Source organism: Capricornis sumatraensis, chromosome 15 (genome assembly GCF_032405125.1).
Source record: "Capricornis sumatraensis isolate serow.1 chromosome 15, serow.2, whole genome shotgun sequence".
NCBI lineage: Eukaryota > Metazoa > Chordata > Mammalia > Artiodactyla > Bovidae > Capricornis > Capricornis sumatraensis.
Genome location: NC_091083.1, coordinates 60,781,799 through 60,800,196, shown reverse-complemented (window position 1 = coordinate 60,800,196; position 18,398 = coordinate 60,781,799). Strand labels below are relative to the sequence as shown.

Sequence of the window (18,398 nt, the reverse complement as noted above, 5' to 3'; positions counted from 1 at the left end):
CTGGTGGACAGGGCTTGGGGCAGACTTGATGTTGGCCCCACATTTGTTCAGGACCCGCTGGAGGTCAGAGCCACCAGGGTTCACTGGCAGCCTGCCAAGGCCGGGGCCCCATCCCGGAAGTGCAGTGCTTCCTCCCTGGCAGCGGGAGGACCAGGGGGTCAGGGCCGGGGCGGGCCGGCCTGCAGCGGTCTGAGGCCTAGCCGGGCCTGGGGCCTGCCGGGGACAGGGCCTGGTCGGGCCGGGCCTGCCCCGCGCGGTCCGGGGCCTGGCGGAACTCGGGCCCGCTCCAGGCCGGGGCCTGGCCTCCGCCCCGCCGGCCCGGCGCCCCCTCGCGCCCCGGGCGGGCCCTGCACGTCTCGCGAGCGGCCCGGAGCGGCGGGGGAGGCGGGGCCGGCTGCCGGGCAGGGCCGGGGCGGCGCCGAGGCCCGGCCGGAGCGGGAGCCCGAGCGCGGCGGGCGCGGCGGCCGGGACGAGGGGCGCGGGCTGGCGAAGATGGCGAACGTGGGGCTGCAGTTCCAGGCCAGCGCCGGGGACGCGGACCCGCAGAGCCGGCCGCTGCTGCTGCTGGGCCAGCTGCACCACCTGCACCGCGTGCCCTGGAGCCACGTCCGCGGGAAGCTGCAGCCCCGGGTCACCGAGGAGGTGAGCGGGCCGCGCCGGCCGCCATGCACCGCCCCGCCGGCCAGCGGAGCCCGGGCGGGGCTGGGCCGGCGAGGAGGCCGCGGAGGCCCCGCCTCGGCCGCCCGGCGCCCCCAGCCCGCCCGTCAGCCAGCCGGGTGTGCCTGGCGGACTAGGCCTGCCGGCGAGGCCAGGGGCCGCCCGCCTCCCGAGAGCCCGAGGCTTGGGCTCCCGTCCAGCAGCCCCGCCCGGAGGCCACTCGTGCCCTGCACCCACCCGGGCCTCAGGCTCGTGGGCAGAGCTGGCAGAGCCCACTAGGTGCGAAGGAAGTGCCCTCGAGGGGCCCTGACGCCGCCTTCCGAACCCGCCTTCCGAACCCTCCTTCCGGAACCCTCGTGGTGGTGACATCCGCCCCTTTCCAAGACCCCTGACTGGTCTCACCCCAGTGCCTTTGTGGCAAAGCAGCCCCCAAACTGGCCGTTTAAGTCCCCAGTGCTTAATCCCACGAGGGTGGACATGTGCCAGCAGATGCACACACGCTCACCTAGTGAGATGTGACACGTCTTAATTAGGGATCCAGGGTGCCAGGGAAGCTGCAAAAGTGCCCATTTAGCGAGTGGGGCCGGTGTCCACACGCAGTGCTCCTGGCAGGCAGCCGTTTGAAGTCTGGTGTCTGTCTTGTGTCTCCCCTTCTGATCCAGCTCTGGCAGGCCGCGCTAAGCACGCTCAACCCCAACCCCACGGACAGCTGTCCCCTCTACCTGAACTATGCCACCGTGGCCGCCCTGCCCTCCAGGGTGAGCCGCCACAACAGCCCCTCCGCCGCCCACTTCATCACCCGCCTGGTGCGGACCTGCCTGCCACCGGGGACCCATCGGTGCATTCTGGTGAGTGCTCCTGAGAGGCTGGCCCCACAAGAGCCCCACCCAGGCTGCAGGTCATGTGCAGTGTGCTGGCTGTGCTGGCCCTGACCTGTACCTCCCACGGCTCAGTCCTTGGGACCGCAGAGCACTCTGGCCACAGTATCTTCAGAAGTGGACGTTGCTCCACAGCTGGACATTGCAACCCCAGCTTTACAGACAGGGAAACTGAGGTCCCAGAGACGTAAGCACCCCAGACCAGCGTGGGTGGCAGATCTGAGACTCCGACCCCGACCTCCTGAGCCCACGTACACCGTGCGGCCCTGCACGTCCGGCTGTTGGGTCTCGGGAGGCGGTGGGCCACATCTGGCGGCTGACATTTTCTTTCTCCCATCATGGGTCCGTGGTTCTGAGGAAGGCCCCAGGGATGCAGGCCCTGCTGGGGCATCTCTGGCCAGATTGTTTCCACAGTGGCCTCTGACCCGGCTGTGGGGCCCAAGCACTTCCTGACAGGGGCTCCCATGGGGCGACCCCGGGGTTCCCTCCCCCACTCCGCTCCCCTCACCACAGCTCTGCTCTCTGGTGCTGCAGATGGTCTGTGAGCGGTCTGATGCCTTCGCCTCCGCCTGCGCCCTGGCCCGCGCTTTCCCCCTCTTCACCCACCGCTCAGGGGCATCTCGGCGCCCAGAGAAGAAGACCGTCACGGTGGAGTTTTTCTTGGTTGGACAAGACAACGGGCCAGTGGAAGTGTCCACTTTGCAAGTGGGTGTCTGGAAGCTCAGGCCATGCCCCCTCCACCCCCAGCTTGGGCAGTGCTCTCTCCCCCACACTCCCTGGGAGGACAGGACAGGGCTGCTTGCTGCTGGAGAGAGCAGGCCCCCGGGGCCTTTCCAAAGCCAGGCCACATGCTCCCTCCCACAAGGTGGTCTTGTTCTCAGGATTCAGTTCCATTCAGCCAGTGTTTATGAGCACCTACCTCGCACCAGGCGCTTTCATGTTTTAATACTAATAATCTCGCCTGTGTATATATCACATTACCCTTCATGGTGCGCTTTTACATATGTTATTTCATTTGGTCCTTCGAATAATCCTTTTGAAGCGAGGCAAGGCTGGAGGTAATTTCCAGCTTTGAGTCCATGTGTGGGCTGGCTACCAGGTGACCCTCCCAGACCTGTGGCTGTGATTTCGCCCTCCCACCTGCAGCCCCATTTCCAAATGCCAGACTCAGGTGGTCCTTTCCGCTCCCTCACCCTTCACTCTGTCTCAGGGCCTGTTAGCACCCCCTCATCCACTCTCTCACCACCTTGCTCTTCAAACTTTTAATAACATGGTCTGATTGCTTGGCTTGTCTTAACTCCCTTCCTCACTCAGCTCACCAGGATGGCGTTCGCCCATCCCCTTCCTGACACTGTCTTCTAGGGGGCAAACCTGCCAGACTCAAACACTTGTCATCCTTCCTTGAAGGGCCCCCACCCACCTGGCGCCCTCTCTCCTCCCCACACCCTTCCCTCCTGCCAGCTGAGAGCCATCCTCACTTGAGATTGTACATCTGAGTTTAGCCTCGGTGCCTCTCACTGGTGTGGGAGCCCCATGCCCACCTCCAGTTGGGGGGGGGGGACTTGGTGCTGTGCATAGTCCTCTTGTGTGTGATGGAGCCAGTGGGCTGGTGGGTCTTCCTGGCTCTGACACCCCACCCATCCTACGGTGCCTGCCTGGTTCTCTGGGACCAGGCAGCAGCCTCCTAATGGCCTGGCTGCCTCAAGATGCCCCCCTCTGGTTCCTGCTTCTTACCACCTCATGACCAGGGGAGGGCCAGTGCTTCCCAGGTGCTTGTCAGATGTCAGGCTCTGCTCCGAGCACACCTGTGCACAAACACCTGATTTCCACAATTGCCCCATGAGATGGGTCCTGTTATTCTCCCCGCTTGAGAGCTGAACAAACTGAGGCTCAGAGACACTAAATGATTGAGCACAGCCACACCAGCAAGGGGTAGACCCGGGCCTTAACCACAGCTGCCATCCATCAGCCCTCTTTCCCTCCTGTCTGGGATTGTAAGTGTGAGGTTCTGACACCATGTGTGGCCTTTCCCTCCCACCTGGGTCCCTGTGGCCTCTCATACCCTCCTCCATAGCATTTAATGGAACAATGTCGTGAGTCTCTGCTGGACTCACGTCCTTGGACCTCTTTGGATTCAGTCTAGTGTGGAGCCCGGTGCAAGGCAGGCACTCACATAGATGTGGATGAATGAGTGAGTGAGTGAATGCTGCTGCTTTCTGACAAGATCAAGGCACAGTGAGGTGCAGGCCCCTCCCTGCAGGTGTGCCCTCTCACCTGAGCCACTGCTACGCCGCATGGAGGAGCCCTGCATTCACAAGGTCATGAGGCCGGCACCCTGCCTCCCTTGAGACAACCCTCAGGGTGCTGATGCACTCCCCAGACAGCAGCCAAGGGTCTCTGATGCCCACAGGTGGGGACCCTCACCCTCCCTGGGGAGGGCCTGCTGCCAGGCTGTGGGGATCACATGGCACGCCTCAGATGTGAGCGCTGTCAAGTCTGCCTCTGAGGTTTAGGGGTTAATTACCTGGGAACAGGCAGGAACCTGGGAGGCGGCTGGGCTGGCGTTAGGGACCCAGAGGTGCCCTCCCCACTCCTGTGGGCCTGGAAGAGGCAACAAGAAGCTGGACGCTGTCCACATCCCTGCCAAACCCACACTCCATTTCTCTCTTAAGGCAGCCAGGCCCTGGGGTGGGTGCTGGGGGGCCAGGTGGGACAGAGCAGGGAGGCAGAGCTGAGCATCAGGGCTGCGTCGGGTGCATGGGAGCTCTTGGCAGAAGCTTTGAGGGGAGAGAGACATGAGCATGCCCTCTGCACAAGGCCCAGCTGTCTGTGTCCTTCCCTTCTTGCCCCATGGCCAGAGCAGTGTTGCATCAGGTGCCCAGGAAGAAGGGTGAGGGTCTGGGACACGAGAAAAACGCCTCCCCAGTGGGTCCAGGAGCCTCTTCTCCATTGCAAGGCTCCAAGAGGCTCCTGGAGCATGTGGTCTTTGAGAGAAGTACCTCGAAGGGTGGCTGGGACCCTGGCTAGGGAAGCAGGGGTGTTTGGTCTGCCTGGGCAACCATGACAGCAGCTCCTCAACAGGGGTTTAACCCACAGATGCTTGTTTCTCAAACTCCCAGAGGCTGGCCATCTCAGAGCCTAGCCATCCCAGATCAGGGTGGCTTCCGCAGCTGCGTCCTTTTCTTACAAGGGCACTAATCCCATCATGGGGTCCCATCCTCTTGACCTCACCAAAGCCTGAGCACCTCCTGAAACCCTCCTGTTACCCTCCCCTGGTGGTCAGGGCTTCAGATTCCCATAACAGAGGGTATCACTTCCTCCTGGGAGAGGGGGATGGGGTTGGCAGAGGCTGGACGAGGTGTGCACTCAGGGCTAGGCAGGAGGCCACCTGCCACCAGAGTAGGGGGCAGAACAGGAGACGAGGCTCAGAAAGCAAGGAGGGGCCCATGTAGATCAGGAGAGGATGCTAGGCCAAAGGGCTCCTCTGTGGTTCTGCAGCCATAGGGGTCTTTCTGTAGACGGCTGGGGTCATGGGTACAACTCTTGCTTCCCTTCCACCTGCCCTCATTGCCCAGCCTCCCCTGGGAGATGTGTGCCTCTAACACTTGTGGGTCCTGGCTGTTGGCAATGAGGGACACCTTCCACCTTGTCCCAGGACCCCAGTGACAGCCTTTTGTTTCTCCTAGTGTTTAACGAGCGCCACGGAAGGTGTGCGGCTGGCAGCCCGAATCGTGGACACACCCTGCAATGAGATGAACACAGACACCTTCCTTGAGGTTCGTGGCCCTGGGGTCCAGCTGGGTTGGGATGGTATTGATCGACCCCAGGGACAGTCAGGAATCCCAGGGCTGCCAGGGGACGGTCCACAGTCTCCACACCTCATCTGGGGAAGCCACGGGCTGCTGCAGACAGAGTCCTGCCATCCACCCGGAGCCGAGGGGCCCCCGGGCCTCAGCCAGGGGTGGAGGGAGGACACAGCCTCTTCCTCGAGGCCCCCATGCAGGACTCGAGCCATGAGCCACAGGAAATTGCAGAGTTTGGAGGTGATTAAACCTCCTCTCCTGGGTTTAATCATGCTTAGAGCCGAGAGTCAGGGCCTCAGCTTCCCAGCCCACCCCTCTCCCACCACAAGGCATCTGCTCACCCCTGTCCCTGGCCTCACCCTCATTTTAAGCCGTCTTCACGTGTTGTATGTTGTTGTTTTTTCCATGAACATATCCAGGAGATTAAGAAAGTTGGAAAAGAACTGGGGATTGTCCCAACCGTTATCCGGGATGAGGAGCTGAAGGCGAGAGGATTTGGAGGTGGGTGGGGGCTATTCCTCCTGGGTCCTGGCCTCAGCAGAGGCCTGGGGTACTTGGGGGGCTGGGGGGCTGCCAGGCCACAAGTCATGCTGTCCCAAGCTTCACCCCACAGGAAACCAGCCTGTGTCCAGCCCCCAGGCCAGACCCTGGGAAGCAGCCCATCCCCGGGGGAAAGAGGAGGCAGCGATTCAGATCCTGATTCAGATCCTGGAAGCCACAGGGTCCAAGTCCTTCCCCGTCCGCCCCCTCTGCAGCCTCCCCCACGCTTCTCTCTTGCTCCCCAGGCCAGCCCAGCAGGGCCTTTCTGTTCCTCGAATACACAAGCTCACATCCCCATCAAGACCTGCTCTCATGGCTCTTTCTCCCTGGGATACTCTCCCCCAATATGATCTCACAGACCACCTCTTCAGAGAGCCCTCCCTGACTGCCAGGCCCATCCTTCCCACCTCCCAGGCACCAAGGTGCAATGACAACTAGAACAGGGTTGGGAAGGTCACTGTGGTTGTTATCTGTGGCTGCAAAACCAGTTATCCCAGAAGGCAGCAGCGGAAAGCAACACGGTCCTTCCAGTGCAGGTCTGTGGGTGGGGAAGTGGGCGTGGGTTAGCTGGGTCTGGCCCAGGGTCTCTCCAGGCCATGATACCTGTGTTAACTGGGGCTGCGGTCATCTGAAGGCTCAACTGGGGCCCAAGACGGGCTCCCAGCAAGGCTCACTCATGGCCCTGCCATCAGGGGGCCTAGCTGGCAACTCCTTGTCGTGTGGGCCTGTCCTTGAGCAGCTTGCAACATGGCAGCTGCTGCTCTCAGAGTGAGGTCTCTGAGCAAGAGACAAGAAAGAGCACACAAGCCAGAGGCCAGTTCTGTTTCTGTAACCTCATCTTGGACGATTCCTGCCACGTCCCGAGAAACTGAGACGCGCAGTCCTGCCCTCTTGGGGGAGGGGAGAGGATCCGCATGATCATGAATGCCCAGAGGGGATCCGTGGGGGCTTGTTCGAGCTGCCTATCACAGTCATGTAAGCCAGCTGCAGCTGGAGGCAGTCCTGTCAGGGAACGCTTCAGAGGAGGTAACACTTGCAGCAGGTCTGCAGGGTGAGTAGGAGTTTGTCAGGCAGCCATTACTGGCCCTTGTCCTGGTTGCTACAATTGTTCGGTTAGATTATCAGGGGACCTTGAGGTGTGACCTCTGCCCACAGCAAGCCATGGTTTTCTCAAGAAGTTGGGGCGTGTAAACTGACAGCAAGGCAGCAGCAGGGGTGAGCTGGGAAAGGGAGGTGCCTGCTGAGTGCATGGAGGGGTCAGTGATGGGAGAGCGAGTGGGGCTGGAACGGCCTTGAAGCATTATCCAAAATCTCTGCATTCTGCAGTCCTGTTCACTGCTTTCTGGGAATGATACAATTTCTTTTTTTTTTTTTTTTCCTCAGGGAGTCTTCTTGCCTAACACTACTTCACATAGAATGCAATTGCATCCCCCAATCCCACAGTGGCCAGGGGCAGGAGAGGGCGGGGAACTTGGTTCACATAGCCAGGGTCTGTGGCCCAGAGGAACACCCACAGGCCAGCAGCTGTTTGTGGGGAGAGCAGTGTTTCTGGGGGACTCCCAGGAGTCCTCCACTTGGCCCGGCCTGAGCCTCATTGACAAGTGCTGTGCTTTCCCTAGGAATCTACGGTGTTGGCAAAGCCGCCATCCATCCTCCGGCCCTGGCCGTCCTCAGCCACACCCCAGATGGAGCCACCCAGACCATCGCTTGGGTGGGCAAGGGCATCGTCTACGATACTGGGGGTCTCAGCATGAAGGGGAAGGTGAGGTGCAGGACCGGGGCTGGGGAACGTGGAGGGGAAGGGTAGCTCCTTATCAGAGGAAAGAGCAAGTTGTTGGGGCATCCAGGAGGGAGGCCTTGGGGCCCCTTCCCCTCCAAGGGGCAGACTGTTTGCGCCTGCACTGAGTCAGGACACAGAAAATCTGGAGAAGAAGAAGAAAAGGTCCTAGGGTGATGCCCAATGTCTCCATGACCATCTGCAGTAAAATATTATGAGTATTATAGTACAGATAAAGAAAACAGTCATCGGTTAACACTTATAAATAGTATTAAGTAATTTCTGACAGAAAAAGCTGATGCCTCCACGTCCTTCTCTTGTGGTGACGTACGCCAGCGTCACAGCCCTGCCACCCAGCCTTCAGTTCGGCCGACTTGTCGGTGACTCTATCACATTGGTCTTCTTCACATGTTGATGTTCGCTAGGTGGAGATGCCAGGTTTGTCAGTCTCTGCACTCATAGTTGATCCAAAAGAGCACAATTAACTTTAATTTTGAAGACTTTCTGCCACATGAAGCAACTGATACACTCAGGGAAAGTCTCTAACAAAAGGGTCCCTCGGCAGAGACCAAGAAAGACCCCACTTCCCAAGAAGCTCCCCAAATCGTCAGTGTCCATGTTTCTGATTCTTTGAGATGGACTCCAGCAGCTTTCAAACATCTGTGGAGTAAAAATGTCTTATACAGCACAACCCCGGTGGTCCCCTAGACTGTGGGCAGCAGCATGGCTCACTGCTCCTGGTGTTTATGCCGAATCCACCTTCCGAAGGCAGGAACTCAGTGTCAGAGGTGCCGTGGACACCAGCCACCTCCAGAGCTTGCCTGCCTCAGAACCAGAGTGCCTTGAGGAGTCTGTGCCCCTGGCAGTGATTAGTGTCCACGTAGGATAATGTTTCTGAAAGACAGTCAGGTCTAAAGCTTTTATTTATGTGGTAAGGACTCACTTCAACCAACAACGGGGTTTTTTTCTGGAGGAATACTTTTACCACTGATGACAACAAGCAAACAAGCTTTTGTTGTTGTTGTTCAGCTGCTAAGTCGTGTCCTACTCTTTGTGACCCCAGGGGCTGCAGCACGCCAGGCACCTCTGTTCTCCACTATCTCCTGGAGTTTGCTCGTATTCATGTCCATTGAATCAGTGATGCCTTCGAATCATCTCATCTTCTGTCGTCCCCTTCTCCTCCTACCTTCAATCTTTCCTAGCATCAGGGTCTTTTCCAATGAGCCAGCTCTTCACATCAAGTGGCCAAAATTTTGGAGCTTCAGCATTAGGCCTTCCAATGAATATTCAGGGTTGATTTTCTTTAGGATTAACTGGTTAGATCTCCTTGTAGTCCAATGGACACCCAAGAGTTTTCTCCAGCCCCACAATTTGAAAGCATCAGTTCTTCAGTGATCAGCAGTCTTTCTGATCCAACTCAGCTTTTAGTCAGTTTATTATTGTTCTTAAATTCTTAACACCTGGTGTTGACCCTCCCTCCACACCCTTGATAGGGGCTCTTGCCCCATTAGCAGGTGTGTTTTGGGGGATGGATCTGTGGGCTCATTCAGACGTTGGCTTGTTAGAGGGTGAAGTAAGAAGCAAGGCTTCCTGAGGGTTAGTCATTTTGCTGGGGGCACCCTCTCCCAATTTTGCAGGAACAGTCCTGGCTGTTTTCAAAGATTTTCAAGGCAAATCAGGATCAGTGTGAATTAAGGGGCCTCAGATGTGTTCATCTCAGGACTTCTTCCACTCTTAAAAAATACTGATCTCGAAAGAGTTTGTATTTATAAGGGCAATGTCTGCTAGCTATCTACTAGAAATTAAAATTGGGAAAATTTAAAGATAGTTATTAATTCACTAAAAAGACCAATATGACCCCATTGCATGCCACTGTAAATAATGCAGTCTTATGAATAGGACTGTATTTTCCAAAATGAAAAAAAGAAATTAACCAGAAAAGTACCGTTTTACATTTCTGCAGCTCTCTTTACTGTCTGCCTTTGTGGACGACAGCTGTGATCACATATCTGCTTCTGCATTTAGTCTGTTGCGATATGTTTTAGTTGAAATATAAAAAAGAAAATCTGGCCCCAGTCCTTCAGCAGCTAGAAAAAGGCGAAGCGTTTTAATACCCTCTTCAGGTTACTCAGGACCTTCTTCTTTGCTGTTACACCAAAACTCGACAAGTGGGAGTTTTTAAAAGGTAAGTTACAACGGGGGATCTGAATCCACGCCTGTGAGCTCTGCCACATTGAAATCTGTGGGTCCATCCTGAAGTCTGAATGCACGGTTTTATGATATCACATATGTGCCATTTGGAAAATACTGTTTAAAGAGTTATACCAAGCCTCCAGATTTTGACGCTTTTCAGTATACAATATTTTTAAAAGTTACATTCATTAATATCATCATCTATCTCATGTAGGAAGTTGAGTATTAAGAAGCCATCATGGAAGCAGATAGAAGTTTTCCAAAACCCTGATTTTTTTTTTTTTTTTTTGCTTGAAAACTCCAGTTTTACCAAGTAATGCCAGCTGTCCTGGAGGTGAGAGGCTCACTCTGGCCATTTTCGAGAAAATATCTGCATATACCTGCGTCTGGATCCCCGGAGTCTGTCAGTGGTTCCCCCCACCCCACCTCCAGGACAGTGGTATTGGGAGAGCAGAGGCTCGCTGAGCTCAGGACTTGGCACCCACTCTTGCTTGGGCTCCAGCAGACTGACCACAGCCGAGCGCTGGGCATCAGGGAGCATGCGCGGGGCCTTCTCCACCCCTTCCATGCCACTGAGACAGTGTTGGGAATGACTCTTCTCTACTGTTGAGGTTTCTAAAAAGCTAATCATTTCACTGCTTCGGCGAGAAGACTTGAGTGAAGTTGGCAGCACCTTGTTTCCTAAAGGCCTGGAAATGAACCCAGCGACCACCAGTTCCCACAGGCCCCAGGTCACCACTGCCCCATCGGTACAAACAGCAACCCAACAGTGACGAAGGCGTTCCTGTGGAAATAGTTTCTTTTATGAAAACAGGAATGCCAGGTGGGGTCCCTGAGGCTGACTCAGTCTATGGAGCTGCGTTTGTGGTACAACATTTGTTCTGTGTCCAGGAACACGGGGATTCAGTGGCCATCTCCAGCCATTTTCCACGTGGCCATTCTGCAGGGGGTTTGATTCTCAGTTTGAGGCCCTGTTATTCCATTTAAACAATCTCGTGGTTTCTCGCAGGTTAGGTCAAAACAGCTTATTTCCAATAGTGCTAGCTGAGTCATTTTTGCTCAACTTAATTGTAAAAACAGCTCAGTTTATATCTAAAAATACTTTCCATTAAAACTCTCGGCTCGTGTAATCCAATAAGGGCTCAGAAAAGTCGGTACATTTCGGTCCCGAATCCTTACATCCGATGACCTGTTGTTAATTTAAAATATAAGCCTGTCAATTAGCATTGGGAGCCTATAAACCGTAAAAGTGCCTAGCTGCCCTCAACAAGTGTATAGGAAATGGTGTTTACTTCTGTGGCAGGAGGGCCCCTGGGTCTCTAGCGACTCCCTCACTAGACCCCGTCACCCAGGAAACGTGAATGCAGACAGGTGGCAGGTGCCCTCGGGGCAGGAGTGGGATTGATGGTGTCACAGTGACTAATGACATTTGGGAAGAGCTGGATGGGTGGTCAAGGTCGTGACATGGAGCAACTGCGGAGAGACCCCCAGGCTGACTTGGGCACAGCTCAGCCTCTGAGCCAGGCCGCTCCGGAAGTCCCCACTGAACCTCACACAGTTCTATTCAGTAACCCCCAAAGCTCTGCTCAAGCTGGACGTGCCCCCCAAGCCGGTAAATTTAACTCTGGCTTCTCATTGCTTCTGGAGGATCCCCGGGTGACCAGTGGCATTTCCTGGGTTCTGTAGCCACTCAGGTGACTTGGCGCCAGCTCCTGTGCCTCTGGGCCCCTCGTGTGGGCACCGGGGTGGGGAGCATTGTTGCTGAGGGGTCAGCATCCACTTACCTCTCTCTCGCCCCTTCCTGCCCCCACAGACCACCATGCCGGGGATGAAGAGGGACTGCGGGGGCGCTGCGGCTATCCTGGGGGCCTTCAGAGCCGCCATCAAGCAGGTGAGGTGGGCCCTGTCTTCCTCCCTGGTTCTCCTCCCCAGAGCCCCCTGAGTCTGTGTGGCTGGCACTGTCCCCCTCCACACTCCTGCGCCGGGTCCCTGGGGCCCCCAGAGCTCCTTGCTTCAGTCAGAGCTCCTCTGGCCAAGAGTGTCACCCCACCCGGACATGTCACCTCTCTGCCTGGCGCCCGCTGGCATCATGGGCCCTCCGCTAAGTCCTTAGACTCCGCCCGCCCTGACCGAAATGGGAAGGGTGCTTTGGAGCAGGCTGTCTGCCCTCTCACCCCTGGGCTCTGGCACTCAGGGCAGGGGTCTTTGGAGGGGCTGGCTGCTGTTTGGTGGAAGAGGTATGGGGTCTGTCCTGGAATGCCAGGAGTGGCCACACTGAGCCCAGACACCAAGGCAGCCAGAGGCCTCCGTGCTCCCCACTCAGGACACACAGGCGCCAGAGAGTCCAACAATTGGAGCCAAATTCCCGAGCTGGGGGCCTGGTCAATAAGCAGTGCCGTGGCTGTTCCCTGCGTTTGCCCTTTGACACTGAGAAGTGAAGTGAAGTGAAGTCACTCAGTCGTGTCCGACTCTTTGCGACCCCATGGACAGTAACCTACCAGGCTCCATAGTCCATGGGATTTTCCAGGCAAGAATACTGGAGTGGGCTGCCATTTCCTTCTCCAGGGGATCTTCCCAACCCAAGGATCGAACCCGGGTCTTCTGCATTGCAGACAGACGCTTTACCATCTGAGCCACTAGGGAAACCCATAGAGCATGTTTATGGAGCAGAGGCACGGGGCGCCCTGGCCATCCAGGGCCGCTCACCTCTCAGCATGGCTGCTTCAGGCACCTCTGAAAAGCCCAGCCCTTCCGGTCACCAAGCATAGGCTCCTCTTCCTCAAAGGCACCGCCTGAGCAGCATGGGGGAAACTTCCAGAGGAAACAAAAGCAAAAAGATCTTGGCAAATGATTTCTGCCCAGCCACACCCATGAGGGGAGCAGAAAGCCTGGAGGGGAGGAGGGGCTCAGCCTAAGGGGTGCTGGTGGAGGGGGTGTCTCAACTGTACTGGGGAGTGTCATGCAGCCCTCGTTCAGCAGCACCCAGCCCACCTGACCGGATTCAGCCAGGCCCGCGCTACCTACTCCATTAATGAGCTCGTCAAGTATGCAAGGGACATACCCGGCCTCGGGGGCTGGGGGGTGCTCTGGGAAGGGCTCATGGGAAAGTGTCCAGAGGGCCCACGCAGCTCCACTACCTGGTGTCTCAGCTATGGGTTTGGGGTGACTGCACCCATGGAGGGTCCGTCCTGGCATCTGGACAGGTGGCTGGTGCCCCAGCAGATAGACCCTTCCTATGGGCGAGGAACCACTTGGCAATTAAGGCTGGTTCATCAGCTGGTGGTTGGAAGTGGTCCTCGGATTCCTCCTGCTTGTAACTCATTTTTTGAGAAAAGGAATGTGCCTCAATTTGAGGCCCAAAGTATATAATGAGGGTCATCACTCACAGAATGAAGTAAGAGTCCACACTCACACCAAGAGGAGCAAGTCATCTCTTCACAGTGGCCTCCCAGTTGCTAACAATACGAGGGAGAGGTGGGAACCCACCTTTTGGCAAACAACAGCATAGTGATTGTCTCAGGTGAGAGTGACCAACAGATGCTAACGTCAGAGTTGAGTGTGGGAGCGTGGGAGTGAGGAGGAGCACCCACCCAGAGGTTTCTGTGGCTGTCCTGAGGGACACTGGGGGGTGGGGGGCCACTGTGCCTCCGGGGACTTAGTGCACTCAGCCTGAGCGTGGGTACAGGGAAACAGCAAAGGGTCAAGGTCGTCAAAGTCGAAAGCCCGACCTCGAAAGCTGAAGATCAGCAGGTTTGTGAGGTTAGGAACTGTGACCACTGACCGCACTGTATGGATAGGAGGTGGGAGCTGAGCATGGACTCGAACCCAGCAGGCAGCTCCACTTCTGGGGTGCATGCTGCATCGCCTGGCCTCTGTTGGGACCATGTCCTAGGGCCCACTAGGATGGTGGGGAGTGCAGGGGGCTGTGATCCCTGCTCCTTGGACCCGTCTGTCTGTCTATCTGTTGTGGGTCAGAGAGCTCCAGCCTGTCACCATCCTTTCTGCCCCTGATGCTCCCAGCCTATAACTAGAGCCTCTGCCCTGGTCCCTCCAGGGTTGTTGTTGTTTTTTTTTTTTTTTATTTTAATAGGAGGCTAATTACTTTACGGTATTGTAGTGGTTTTTGCCATACATTAACATGAATCAGCCATGGGTGTACATGTGTTCCCCATCCTGACCCTCCCTCCCACCTCCCTCCCCGTCCCATCCCTCAGGGTCATCCCAGTGCACCAGCCCTGAGCACCCTGTCTCAGGCATCGAACCTGGACTGGCGATCTATTTCACATATAATAGTATACATATTTCAATGCTATTCTCTCAAATCATCTCACCCTCGCCTTCTCCCACAGAGTCCAAAAGTCTGTTCTTTACATCTGTGTCTCTCTTGCTGTCTCGCATATAGGGACATCGTTACCATTTTTCTAAATTCCATATATATGCGTTAATATACTGTATTTGTGTTTTTCTTTCTGACTTACTTCACTCTCTAAATAGGCTCCAGTTTCATCCACCTCATTATAACCGATTCAAATGCATTCTTTTTAATAGTGAGTAATACTCCATTGTGTACATGTACCACAGCTTTCTTATCCATTCGTCTGCAACCTCCAGGGTTTCAAAGACACCCTCCACGCGATATTCTGCTTGGCCGAGAACTCCGTGGGCCCCAATGCCACGAGGCCGGATGACATCCACCTGCTGTACTCTGGAAAGTAAGGCCAACCCTGCCCGCCCGCCTCACAGCACCCACCCCATTGTGCTGTCCCGGAGCCCTGGGTGCCTGTGATGGGGGCTGGGTCCCCTTTTGAGATGTTGGGGGCCCATGTTAGGCACTGCATTGCAGTTGAGGACAGGGAGGAGGGGCTCTGAATGGGGTGTCTGCTGTCCCCAGGACTGTGGAAATCAACAATACGGATGCTGAGGGCAGGCTGGTACTGGCAGACGGCGTGTCCTACGCCTGCAAGGACCTGGGCGCCGACATCATCCTGGACATAGCCACACTGACCGGAGCTCAGGTGGGCCCCACTGTCCCTCCTGCTTCGCCACCAGGTCAGAGCTCCTCTGTGAGGGCACAGGCGCCCAGGGCCCATGCACCCTGGAGGGAACGCTGGCACAGGGCCCCCGTGGGGAGCCTCTTTCTCAGTCTCTCTCTCTGCCTTGTTTTCTGTCAGCCCCTCTTCTGTCCTCGGTGTCCCCCAGCCCACCAGGTGATGCTCTCTACATCTCTCCTGCATCCCCAGGGCATCGCCACAGGCAAGTACCATGCAGCTGTGCTCACCAACAGCGCCGAGTGGGAGGCAGCCTGCGTGAAGGCCGGGCGACAGTGCGGGGACCTGGTGCACCCGCTGGTCTACTGCCCGGAGCTGCACTTCAGCGAGTTCACCTCGGCTGTGGCCGACATGAAGAACTCAGTGGCGGTAGGTGTGGAGCAGGGTGGACTTAGGTCCCCTGTGAGGCCCCAAATCTGGGCTCTGAGCAGGGGAGGGAAGAAAAACGGGGAGGGGATGGCACTCTCACTGGTCTCCCCGCAGCATGTCCATTCAGCAGGAAGTGGGGCATCCTGCCCGCTCTGGACCCCATTGGGTCTATCGCTGGCTCCCCCTTTTACCCCCAGGGTGAAGGTAGACCCCCTAGCCCAGCTGCCAGGCCCACGGGGACCCTGTCTGCGGCTCTCCACACTGGGTCCTCCACCCCAGGCCCCTTCTTGCAGACACTGAGAGAGGTGGTCGCTGAGGATAGGGGTCAAGAGGGCGCAGGGTATCCACCGTGGCCACCCCCACCACGGCTGGAGTGGAAGCTCATGACTGCCTTCTACCCCAGGACCGGGACAACAGCCCCAGCTCCTGCGCTGGCCTCTTCATCGCCTCACACATCGGCTTTGACTGGCCTGGGGTCTGGGTCCACCTGGATATTGCTGCGCCTGTGCACGCCGTGAGTCCGGGCCCTGGGGGTGCCCCTGCCCACCCCACCCTTAGGCCTTCCTTGGCCGGCCAGCCACTCTGCTTCCCTTGCCGGCCCCTCCCCACGGGTCTGGCTGCTCCCACTCTCTCCTGCATCCAGAGCCCCTCTCTGGCTCCAGAGCACAGGCTGAGCTCATCGGAAATATTCTGTGTGAGGGTCACACGGCCAGCTGTGGTCCCCCCTGACCTCTGGTCTCCTCATCCCTGGGAACAGTGTGGCTGCTGTGCGCAGTCCTTCCCAACCCGCCTGTCCTCGGCCGGAGGCCCAGGGGCCCTGGTCTCACCCTTTCCCTCCCCGAGGAGCCAGGAGAGGGGAGGGGAGGAAAACCCAGGGCTGTGTCCACAGCTTGTTCTCCACCAGCTATGAGTGGAACAGGACAGGGAAGGGGGCTGGGGGGTGCATGGGGGGTCAGACACCCTGGTCCGAGAGCCCTCCCATGGTGGTGGGTTTGCTGGGGTGGGGGGCTTGGCCACACAGGTTTCCACGGTCTTCACCCACAGGGCGAGCGTGCCACGGGCTTTGGTGTGGCCCTTCTGCTGGCACTCTTCGGCCAGGCCTCTGAGGACCCTCTGCTGAACCTGGTGTCCCCACTTGGCTGCGAGGTGGACGCCCAGGAGGGGGATGCGGAGAGGGACTCCAAGAGGCGCAGGCTTGTGTGACGCAGCCGCCCTGCCCAGTGATACTGGGTGCTTTACCTCACTTTGCACTGATTAATTCTAAGCAATTGGAAGATTATACCTTGAGATGAACTGCGGTTTGTTTTGTTTTTAGTTGTCATGGTGACGGAAACAGCTCCTTTTTGTGTCTTAGGAGACAGCTCAGGGTTTGGGGGGCCCAGGGAGGGGTGAGTGGGCAGCACTGGGTTTGTTTTATGTTTGATTCCCCGCCAGCTTCTGCAGACCATGCCCCTCCCTGGGGCCCCTGCACGACCCCCGGGCTCTGGGATGCATGCGCGGCCCTCAAGACACCCGCCCCTGCCTGGGCCCATGGTGGGTGCCAGTGGCCCCATCTGCAGCCCCAGGCCCCACACATGGCACCCGCATTGCAGAGCACCCAGGTCCCACTCCAGCTGGGGCAGTCCCTGCCTCCAACAGACCACCCCTTTGAAAGGATGGGGCGACTTGGTTCAGGTTTTATGGAGCAAGAGGAATGTCTACTCGGGCCCCTCTGAGTTCACTGCAAGTTGAATTAAACATGGCTAAACCGCATCACACCTCTGCCTCTGTCTCCGTCTTTCTCCAGCCCGTTTTAGCAAGCAGCCCAACAACCTGCCCGTGGCTCTGAGGCTCCGGGTGCCACCATCTCCTCCCAAACCAGCACCCAACTTTGAGGTGAAATTTGCCAACCTCACTGCTGCAGATGAGAGCCTGGGGCTAGCTGGGCTCTGAGGTTTCGAGGAGGGCGGACACCTTGGACTTTCCCACGACCTGCGGTCTGCAGGGAGGGTGTCCTGATCCCCAAGCATGGCACAAGACAAGTGTTACACAGGGTCAACCGAAAGCCCCCTGGGCAGGATCCTAGGAGCTGAAGGGCATAGCCTGGCCAGGTGTCAGGGAGACCCCCAGCCTGGGCCCCACAGAAGAGGTCCGGGACTTAGGCTCTACCTGGCATAGAGCCGGCACCTCCTCTGCAGGCGACGGGAGGGCGAGAACATGCCTGCGGGCCACACGTCTCCTGGCTGTGTCTGGGCTCCTTGACCTTGCACCCTTGCCCAAGGCCCCCTAAACTTCAGGTCCCTTCCCCTGCCCTGAAATCAAGGTGACTCTTTCTGGGCATGATCCCAAGCATGTATTTATTAACTGCCTGCTGTGTGCACAGCCCCAGGCTGGGGCTGGAAGAGGCAGGCGGCAGTCCCAGGGCCTCCGCCCCGTCTGGGAAAGCCCTGGCCCGACGTGTTAAATTACAGTAATCGTGGTCATGAGGTGGTCAGTGGGCTCAGGGAGGCACGGGGGCCGGAGGGGCCAGGAGCCTTCACGGGTCATTAGCATGCTTAATGGCCTTGGTGTTGGCAGCTCAATCCAGCTTCTCCCTGAGAAGCCCTGAAGGAGCCAGAGGTCACTGAGGTGGCCCAGCTCCTTCTCCTGGCAGCTGGCGCTGTCCACACCCCCTGCAGGGGCTACAGGGATCCGGGGGACTGAGTGTCCCTTGTGCGGGCACAAAGGGGGCCTCAGACCTGGGGACCCAGCTGGGCAGCAGCTGCAGGCCGAAGGCCTGGCACTGGAGGGAAGCAAGGCTGAGGCAAAGACCCTACTTCTCTGAGGCTAAAGGGCTTGAGGACACGGCGGCTGCTTCCAGACACTTCACTGGAGCCCCAGCAACAGGGTCGGCGGGGGGCAGGCAGGGAGTGGGTGGGCGCTGGCACGTCCACTTGATCATGGTCTCAGGCGAGCGGTACAGGAAGGTGAGTCGAGAACAGCTCCTGCTCCAGCTGCAGCTCACCCAGCTCGCGGACCAGGAAGATGTCCGTGCAGAGCCCCAGCATGCGGTCCGCATCAGGCAGCTGGTCATACATGATGGCGTGGGCAATGCCGAGGAAGTGGTCTCGGATGAACTTGGCTGCAACCATCACCACCAACACGTAAAGCCCGA

At 57.7% G+C, this 18,398-nt stretch overlaps 1 protein-coding gene across 1 annotated transcript; it reads left to right on the top strand.

Annotated features, from left to right (window-relative positions):
• The first annotated feature begins 482 nt into the window (after positions 1 to 482).
• Positions 483 to 17,002, top strand: NPEPL1 (aminopeptidase like 1). Its single transcript, XM_068987278.1, has 12 exons — positions 483 to 642; positions 1,320 to 1,505; positions 2,070 to 2,240; positions 5,222 to 5,311; positions 5,758 to 5,839; positions 7,498 to 7,640; positions 11,662 to 11,739; positions 14,460 to 14,560; positions 14,740 to 14,863; positions 15,089 to 15,265; positions 15,669 to 15,779; positions 16,310 to 17,002. Exons 1-12 carry the CDS (start codon positions 493 to 495, stop codon positions 16,466 to 16,468), a joined length of 1,572 nt encoding a protein of 523 aa, XP_068843379.1. The 5' UTR covers positions 483 to 492; the 3' UTR covers positions 16,469 to 17,002.
• Positions 17,003 to 18,398: the final 1,396 nt, after the last annotated feature.